The following is a 9,550-nucleotide window of genomic DNA, read 5'->3' as shown; positions in this document are numbered from 1 at the left end:
GGGTGGCCCTGGGAACATGGGTGGCCCTGGGAAGCATGGATGGCCCCATCTGTTCTTTCTGGACCTGTTCCCTTGGGAGGGTTTCGTCTCCACTTTGCTTCCTGCTGACTGCCTGGTTTTACTGGGATTTTACTGGGAGACCTGGGCCTTTCACAGAGCAGTTTTGGTATTTCTTGCAGTGGCTGGGGACTGATTCCCTGGGTACAACTAATTCCCCAAATACTGCCTTTATCTCTGTCTCTGTGTGTCTGTTTGGGAATGGGCCTGGGGATCAGAGGGGGGCAACCCTGGACACCTTTACTGTCCTCCCCCGTCCCCTGCAGAGCATCAACCAGCTCCAACAGTCTCTGCTCCAGGGGCTCTGTGGTGGCTGCTGGGGGCAATAAAGCCATGTTTGGGTGTTCCCAGGCAGCCAGAGTTTCTACCTGGAGCACACCGACGACATCCTGTGCCTGACCGTGAACCAGCACCCCAAGTACAAGAACGTGGTGGCCACCAGCCAGATCGGTACGTGAGCCATGCCCTGAGGGCCACCCACAAACCACGGGGGCACTGGTGGATTTGGGGCTTTTCCCAGTGGGAGTGTTACCGGTGTTACTGTCCTTTGGAAGAGGTAGTCAAGCTTCAGGCTTTTCTTGTGGTTTCAATTCCGTTTCTGGTCGTGAGTCATTGGATTTTGGAGTTAATTGTAGGATAATCGAATTTCACAGGGCAGGATTTGATAAACTGCCTAAATCATCTCGTTAGTCTGAGTTACAGTCTGAGTTTCCTTCCTGTATCCGAGGCACTGTTTAGCAGTGAGGATACTCTAAGGACCATTTCCTGTGCAGAAAAGGAGAGAAACAGAGGGAAATCTCAGCAGAAGTCAGGGGCCAGTTGAGAAACCATATAGATTTAAGTGTTTATTACTCACATGGAGAGCCCTGTTAGATTCCCTGGGACCTTTGGCAGGAGTAAACATTGTATGGGGAATGTGGGATGACTTAGGAGATCTGCTGCCTTTCAGCTTCATGCTTAATGCATAATTAACTTGAAGAAGAAGAACAGGACCAGAACTCCTAGCTCAGACCATTCTGGAAGGAGACTCAAGTCCAGAACTTTGGGACAGAAGTAACTTAACAAGGGACAGGAAAATGGTATCAGTGATCAGCGTGACAAACCATCTGCTGCCTGTACTGAGCACTGCCACTCAGTTTGAGTGTGGGGTGAACACCCAAACCTGCATGTGGTACCAGGGCTGGTCAAAATGCTGGTTTCTGGAAAAAATGGCTGTTAAAGGGCCTTTTCTTAGGGCCCGTGAGATCAGTGTTTCTGAGTTTGGTTGATACTTCTTTGTGTAACTACAGGTTCATTTCACTTTTAAATGGAGTAATTTTTAAAACCTGCATGTCTTTAGCCTTTCTTTTAAATGCCACTTTTAAAAGTCAAAAGTACTAAATATTGTTGCGATATTTGTGTATAAAACCCAATATACCCAAAAAAGTTCAACAATATTGCTGCTTATTTGTTTTGTTGATTTAATCCATATCCATTTTTCGAGTTTTTAATTTCTTTTTTCCTTCTGGTGCTGATGCTGGCACTTGAGCATGAGAAACACGACTTATTTCACCTATTGTTTTCCCTTGGTGCTTCCTCATTTGCCATTGCTCTCACAATGCAGGTGACATGACAGAATTCCCAGGTAAGGCTGACTCCTTTGTGAATTGTGGCAGAGTCGTGTACAAGTTTCATGTTGCCTCGTTGTATCTGAGTCCCAGATACAAGTGAAACATCTACAGTTTCCTTTGCATGAGGCTCTTCATAAATGTTATGTTGTTCTTTTAGAACTTGTCTGATTTCATGGACTGCAATGATTCCCCCTGTGTTTTGCAAGCTCTTATGATTTCTCTCTGTGTTCCAGTAGTGTTACTCTTCAAACAAAACCAAACCCCCAACTTCTGTCTGTTCAGGTTAAATGTTGAGTGCCTGGTTTGCACTGAGGCCTTCCAGCATTAACCCTCTTTAATCCACCTCTTTGCCCCCAGGTACAACTCCCACAATCCACATTTGGGATGCCATGAGCAAGCAAACCATTTCAATGCTGCGCTGCTTCCACACCAAAGGGGTCAACTACGTGAACTTCAGTGCCACTGGCAAACTGCTGGTGTCGGTGGGGGTGGACCCCGAGCACACCATCACCGTGTGGAGGTGGCAGGAAGGTAAAAACCACGGAAAAGTCACCTTCCCTCAGCCCAGCAGAACCATTCACAGTGATTGTTCACTTTGCCTTTCAAACCTTGGGACTAGATCTGTGTTCTTACTCTGAGTGTCACAGTTAAGGGAGGTGACAAAGGGCTAGAAAATATGGATAAGGTGATAAATTTTATACATCTGTTATAAGCAGAGGTTAAGGAAAGAACATTACTCAATACAAAATTACATGAAATTAAGGAAAGCAATTTCTTTTCCTTCTTAAAATCCTTGAAATTCTGTGCTGTAGGTAGGCCTTTGGGAAGTCATTTCCAGGAAAGAATTATCTTTGGGAAAGGTGGAGGGGAGAGGAAAAGTGCCTCAGCTCATTAGTGTGTCCCTGTGCATTTCAGTGGATGGGAACTCACTGGTGATCTCCAGCATTTCTGTGCTGTTGTTTCACTGAGCCAGGAGGCACTTTGTGCTGTGAGGGCCTTAAATCTGCATTTCCTAAAACCATGGGGTGCAGTGGAGTAACCAGGGGCCTCATGGCTCGAATGCATTAAGATTCATACACTAAATAATGTCGGGCTTTGCAGCTTTCAGCATCTGGGACACAGATCCCTAATCCAATACCAGGTCAATTGATTTTATAAAATCCCATCAGTGCTTATTTTGACAGGTAAATTTAACTTTATTTTTATCCTTTCCTAATTCAAACAGGGGCTAAAGTTGCCAGCAGGGGAGGACACCTGGAGAGGATCTTTGTTGTAGAATTCCGGCCGGATTCCGACACCCAGTTTGTGTCCGTCGGGGTGAAGCACATGAAGTTCTGGACACTGGCTGGCAGTGCTTTGCTCTACAAGAAAGGAGTCATTGGCTCCATGGAAGATGCCAAAATGCAAACCATGCTTTCTGTTGCCTTTGGAGCAGTAAGTTCAAATTCCTTGCTACGGAATTTTATATTAAGGTTTTATTAAAACTGCAGTTTTCTGTGTTGAAATCCAGCCCAGGGGGGATGGTGCTTGTTAATGAAATGTGGATTTAACACCTGCACACCTCGAGACCTTTACCTTTCTAAGCACAACCAGGTGTCTGTTGGTGAATGTTTTTTATTAATGGCTGTGCACACCCACTGCCTGGCTTTTATTTTCTTTGCTTTCCTGGTTATTTAGCACTTCACTGGTTAAAAAACTGTAATACTGTTATTTTGTGTATAGACTCTGCAACCTTTTTCTCTGCTAATGGTATTTGGTGTGACAGTGACACAACCAATGGTGACAGCACAGACCACTGTCCAGACCACAGACCATAGACCACTGTGCAGAGTGGTCATGAAGGAATTGTGAATTTGATTTAAGGGATTGCAGTTGGAGCTGAACAGAAATGCAGAGGTGTCTCTTACATGTGAGGTTGCTGCTGTTTGTTGCAGAATAACCTCACGTTCACGGGTGCCATCAATGGGGATGTCTACGTGTGGAAGGACCATTTCCTGGTCAGGCTGGTGGCCAAAGCTCACACAGGCCCCGTGTTCACCATGTACACGACGCTGCGGGACGGACTCATCGTGACAGGAGGGAAGGAGAGGCCGTAAGACACTTCCCCTTCCTGCAGTGCACTCCTGTGTGCTTGTTGTGTTGAGTTGTTCATCCAGCACCCCAGAGATAACTGGGCTCTGTGCTGGAGCAGTTCCACTCTCAGTTTTGCATAACCTGCCCAGCTGTCTCAGTAAGTCAAAGACCAGAGGAGGACACACTCCAGGGTGGCAGTTACACACCAGGGTCACACTGAACCTCTTAGGGATTGATCTGAACACCTGGATAAGCTCCTTGTTGCCTGAACTCCTGCCATAAGTGAGATTTTCTTAATTTCTTAATTCTGTCACACCCCAGCCAACCCCTCCCAATGGAGACTCTGTAAGGCCTTCAAGTTATCAGAAGTACCATTTGCCAAGTGTCATGGTTTGAGATAACCCCAAAATCCAATTCCCTAGCTCCATTCCCCCTCCCACATCTCAACCTAATGTGAGATGGGTTTTTCCAGACAAAACACACCAGACTCAAAGTGGGGGAAAGGGAATATATTACAATGACTGTACAAATAAATACCATATCACATTATACACATGATCACAACTATCTCTACCATAACATATGTATTTACAGTGGATCAGATCTCTTCTCCCCTCCAAATAAAAGTCCAGGAGGGAAAGAAGGACAGATCCCTTCCAGTCCTGAACAGCAGCATCTTCTGAGGCAGCAGTCTGTCTGTCTTCTCCACATGCAGCAGCTGATAGCTGGCTTTCTGCCAGCATCCACGAGGGAGGTATTCAAGCCTCTCTCGGCCTCATCGCCTCCAACCGAGGGGTCTTCCGTGGGCTTCGTAACCCCAGACAAGGTCGTATCACCACGTCATATCACGAAGACACAGGAGGGGTCTTTGTGACGGTCTGGTATCTCCAGGAGACTCAGCTCCTTGCAGGGCCTCTGTGCCCTGTCTCTCAGGCTGCCACCGTGGCAGCAGTGCAAGGGGGGGAGCCAAGGTCAACTCCCCCCGCATTCCTCTGGCCGTCCCGGTCCAGCTCCGGGACGCTCTGAGCTTCTCAGCTCCTCTCTCTCTCTGGTGCTGCATACTCCAAGGCTCCTCTAAAATAGGAGTCCATCTACTCCTCCTTTCTCAGAGGTCTCAAAGGAGTTTTGGGGATCTGGTACAGTCTTACCCCCAGAACTCTGTCTCTCAGGCTGCTGGCTCTCTTTCTCCTCGACTCTCTTTCCAGGAGTCTTCTCTCTCCGGTGCTGCATGTTGCTTCTGCTGCTCCTTCAGTTCAGGTTCTTATCTCTGGCTCTCTGCCACCGTTTCTCTGGTCAGTGCCCGCTGCTGCTCTGCGCCCATGGAGAAAACATCTCCCAGCCTAACCACAGGCACCTAGCCCAGCTTTATGCTGTTCCAGGTCCCTGCAGCCCCCAGCCAGGGGCTGGGAGGCCCCAGAGGGCCCAAGGGGCTCAGAGCCCCTTCCTCGTGGCTCTACAACATGGCCACCTCTCCAACAACAACCAAAACTACAACTCATCTCTTCCGGTGAGCTTGTGGGATGTTGACATTTTTTGCAGGAGCGCCCATTGGACAGAACTCCAAAACTTCCAGGGGTTTCCACCCCTTGGGGTCTACCACTTTCCTTAGCCTCTGGGGGAAAACAAGATCCAAACCACTACACCAAGTGACAGAGATTTGAGATTAAATTACAAGAGAACAATTGGATTTGGGGTGTTTTTTGAACAAGAGAACAAATTAATGACGCTGTTGAAAATATGAGGTGTGAAAACATTTGATTTCTGATTTACTTTCCATAGCACAGTAGCGAGGAGTCCTTACATATGGCAGAGATGATTCAGTGTGTGCTCTGTGACTGAAGCAGGAAAACACTGATGGGATTTGCAGATGGGATTTGTGGTGAAGGAGACACTTGGGTAACACAACCCCCTTCTTTGCAGCACCAAGGAGGGGGGAGCAGTGAAGCTCTGGGACCAGGAGATGAAGCGGTGCCGGGCCTTCCAGCTGGAGACGGGGCAGCTCATCGAGTGCGTGCGCTCCGTGTGCCGGGGCAAGGTGAGGGAGCTACACCCAGGGGGAGCCTGCATGGCATCACAGGGGAGGAGACTTTGCCTCCCTGCTGCTCTTCCTTCTTCTCATCTTCCTGAGCTCAGGGGTGGGCTTGAAGCTGCATTTGTGATGCTTAGTGCCAACCTCTGCTCCAGGGTCAGCAGGGGCAGGGCAGGGCTCAGCAGGCCCCCAAGGGACAGTGCTGAGTGCAGGACCATGTTTCATCACCCAGACCCTTATCTCCTGGTTTGCTTTTCAAAAAGCAAAGGGAATTTAGGTACTTGCAAGGTTTGCTTCCCATGAAAGGCAGGCACAGCTCAGGTGCTTCCCTGGGGCACAATGGATCACAGCTTTTGTTTTATTGAAGTCAGAAAAACCCCAGGTTGCCACTGAGAATTACTGAGGGACTTTGGTAAAGTGGAAAACAATAGAGAGTAGTTTGACTTGCTGAAGTCATTGTTGCCCACGTTTAAATTGTACTTGTAAATGTGTCCTTGCAAATGCTCCATGAAAGGAGGGTGTGATGCTGCACGTCAGTGACTGTCCCCTGAGCTCTGTTTCACTGGGTGCACCAAGGCCCTGGAATCTGCCATACTCTGATAACACCCCCACTGGGGAATGTTGTTTTATATTTCCAATCCAGTAGCCATTAACCAATTCCAAACTGTATCTGCTTTTTCCAAGTATTTGCCAAAGAAAGCTCTTGTAGTGCAGACCATGAGAGGATGTTACTGTTGCACTGACAACCTCTGTCCATTCTTCTGCTACAAACAGGGGAAAATCTTAGTGGGAACAAAAGATGGGGAAATCCTTGAAGTAGGAGAAAAAAACGCTGCTTCAAACTTGTTGATTGACTGTCACATGGAAGGGGAGATCTGGGGCTTGGCAACTCACCCCTCCAAAGATATATTTATCTCTGCAAGCAACGATGGAACAGCGAGGATCTGGGACCTGGCAGACAAAGTGAGTATCCCCAAGTGGAAAAGCTTGTGATTAGATGGGAATGTTTTATAGAAGCCATCGTGTTGCTTCAGGGTTTTTTTCCCAAGACAAATTGACTAACAACCACCATTTCTAAAACCAACAGATCAATAAAACATTTTTAAAAAATTGCAGAAAGGTTTCTGCTCCTGCTGGGTAACATAAATCTTTTCAAAAGGTCCTTAGCTAAGCTAGCAGGGATCATTTTTAATAAGGGGAATGAATATGTTATAAACACAATCAGCAAAGAGAAAGTGCTACCAGTTGTAGGAGATATTAAAGTCACAGATCAGGAAATCGATTTTTTGGCTTTTTCTACTGTGAAACTGGATGTCACCCTACAAACTAGATGCAAACACAAAACCCCCCTGTGAATTCCATGCACATCCCAAAGCCTGCTCTGCACCATATGCCTGGTGGGACGTGAGTTGGGGTGTGAAACTCCGGGTTTATGTTTAGAGGGAAACAGAGGAGCGGCTTTGTTGGGAACGAGGCGCGTTTGAGGCGCCGTGTTTGGCAGCTGTCCCTGCCCGGGGAGGTGTGAGCCTGTCGCTGTGTCCCCACAGAAGCTGGTGAACAAGGTGGCCCTGGGGCACCCGGCCCGCTGTGCCGCCTACAGCCCCGACGGGGAGATGGTGGCCATCGGCATGAGGAACGGCGAGTTCGTCGTCCTGCTGGTCAACAGCCTCAAGGTCTGGGGCAAAAAGCGGGACAGGAAGTCAGCAATCCAGGACATCAGGTAGGAAATCCCACCTCAGGTGCTCCAAATGCACCGCCCCAGCTCCAGGAAACGGCCAGCAAGGTCCACATTTCCAAAAGGTTTCGTAACTCCGTGTTTGTTGAAACCTGTGTGAAAGGGAGACGTGCACTCACGTACCTAAGGCTTTCATTTCCATTTACCTAAAGCTTGTGTATATCTTGGATACCACACACTTCTTTTCCCCTGTGATTAGTTCAGTTGCAGCCACACTGCAGAGCTGTGATTATGGGAGTTAATATGACAGTACTTTTCCAAATTGCAAGTCCTGTTGTGTATCCCAGAGGATTAGTGTTTCTCTGCACATGGCAAGTGCAATGTTACCACCAGTTAACTACAAGCGATGTAGACTGAAATCACAGAATGCTTTGGGTGGGAAGGGACCTTAAAGCCCATCCAGTCCCACCCCCTGCCATGGGCAGGGACACCTTCCACTAGCCCAGGTTGCTCCAAGCCCCATCCAACCTGACCTTGGACACTTCCAGGGACGGGGCAGCCACAGCTTCTCTGGGCAACCTGTACCAGGGCCTCCCCACCCTCACAGCCAAGAATTCCTTCCCAATCTCCCATCTAACCCTGCCCTCTGGCAGAGATATCCTCAGTCTTCCTCTTTGTGGTTTGGGTTCAATCTTGCTGTTGATAGAATTTTTTTTTGTTTTCCAGTAAAAAAATTACTGTTGTGTTGTCATGAGAAACAAAAGCAAGTCTTGCACAGAAACAGTGACATCCCTGTTCCATGTTTTCTTGTGTAGGATCAGCCCAGATAACAGGTTTCTGGCAGTGGGGTCACAGGAACACACTGTGGATTTCTATGATCTCACCCAAGGCACAACCCTGAACCGAATCGGGTACTGCAAGGACATTGCCAGCTTTGTCATCCAGATGGACTTCTCTGCAGACAGCAGGTACATCCAGGTATGTCTGGGATGGCCCTGGAGGGTGGGACTGACTGTGCCAGCAGGACAGGAGGGAGGCACGAGGTGGGCAAGGGATCCCCTGGGCGAGGGAACGGGGACGACACCGGGAAAGGAGCTGGGGATCATAACCCTGGGGGATGGCTGGGACTGTGAGAGCTCACCTGACTGGGGAGGTTTCCTCAGAAATGGTTCTGATTTAGTAAAATTGGGTTGAGATGAGGCAGAGAGTGTGGAACAGAAAGGAATCTGTCAGCTCTGCCAGGAACCATCTTCCTGTGACACCAACGTCATGTTGCACGGGATGGATTTTACAGAACCAAGAGAAAGGAGAGATTTTATCCCAGATGTTTCATTCCTGGTCAAACTGGTTGCTGCTGGCAATCCTGCAGAGGATGCTGGATCTCTGGCAGAGGTCTCAGCTGTTTCCTTTCCCACTCCCAGGTCTCCACGGGCGCCTACAAGCGCCAGGTTCACGAGGTGCCCCTGGGGAAGCAAATCACAGACCCTGCAGCCATAGAGAAGATCACCTGGGCCACGTGGACCAGGTACAGCCAGGGACATCTCCCGTGGGCTCTGGCACACCCCTGGGGCTGTCTGGGGTCTGCACAATTACACCAGGGGTGTCCCAGAGCCACAGGGCTCCTGTCCTGGGCCCCTCCCACGGCCCAGGCCACTGCAGCTTCCCTTCCCCTGTCCCCGGGCTGGCACTGCCTTGTCCCACCCCAACCAACGCCGGCAGCACAGGAGGCCTGGAAGTGTGTCCTAGGTGTGCTGAGAGGTTGTGTGGTCATTAAAATACATTCCCTGACAGGGATCCACCCAGGAGCCTGTGGCCAGGAGTGCAGAGCTGTGGCTGTGCTCCCCTGCAGGAAGTGGGACAGGGGATCCTGCAGGATCTGACAGGGGGTGAGAACCAGGCAGGTTTAGAAGGGAAATGAGAATCCTCCTCCTCTGGCTGCTCTGCTGCCAGGCATAAAAACGTACCCCAAATTCCCTGTTTGTGAGGGCTCCTGACAGCTGGTGGGTGGGGGCAGGCACCTCTGGGTGGGTAAATAGCAACAGTTCCAGAGGAACTGGAACCAAGGGCAGAACAGCTATTTTTGAGAACCAGTTGCCCTCCAAAGAA

At 49.2% G+C, this 9,550-nt stretch overlaps 1 protein-coding gene across 2 annotated transcripts in view; it reads left to right on the top strand.

Moving 5' to 3' along the window:
* EML6 (EMAP like 6) overlaps positions 1-9,550 on the top strand; it is an 88,186-nt gene that overhangs the window by 68,802 nt on the left and 9,834 nt on the right. Inside the window, exons 32-41 of one of the 2 annotated variants that reach the window (XM_018077514.3) lie at positions 409-507; positions 1,661-1,681; positions 2,025-2,198; positions 2,893-3,101; positions 3,602-3,759; positions 5,661-5,775; positions 6,544-6,732; positions 7,317-7,489; positions 8,260-8,422; positions 8,866-8,969. In XM_018077514.3, the coding sequence (XP_017933003.1) occupies positions 409-507; positions 1,661-1,681; positions 2,025-2,198; positions 2,893-3,101; positions 3,602-3,759; positions 5,661-5,775; positions 6,544-6,732; positions 7,317-7,489; positions 8,260-8,422; positions 8,866-8,969 (1,405 nt within the window). The remainder of the gene's footprint in view (positions 1-408; positions 508-1,660; positions 1,682-2,024; positions 2,199-2,892; positions 3,102-3,601; positions 3,760-5,660; positions 5,776-6,543; positions 6,733-7,316; positions 7,490-8,259; positions 8,423-8,865; positions 8,970-9,550) is intronic. The other variant, XM_018077515.3, reaches the window with a different exon arrangement.

The sequence above is a fragment of the Manacus vitellinus genome, unplaced genomic scaffold, assembly GCF_001715985.3.
Source record: "Manacus vitellinus isolate BGI_N305 unplaced genomic scaffold, ASM171598v3 scaffold_38_pilon, whole genome shotgun sequence".
Taxonomy (NCBI): domain Eukaryota; kingdom Metazoa; phylum Chordata; class Aves; order Passeriformes; family Pipridae; genus Manacus; species Manacus vitellinus.
This window is presented reverse-complemented; position numbering and strand designations above follow the sequence as displayed.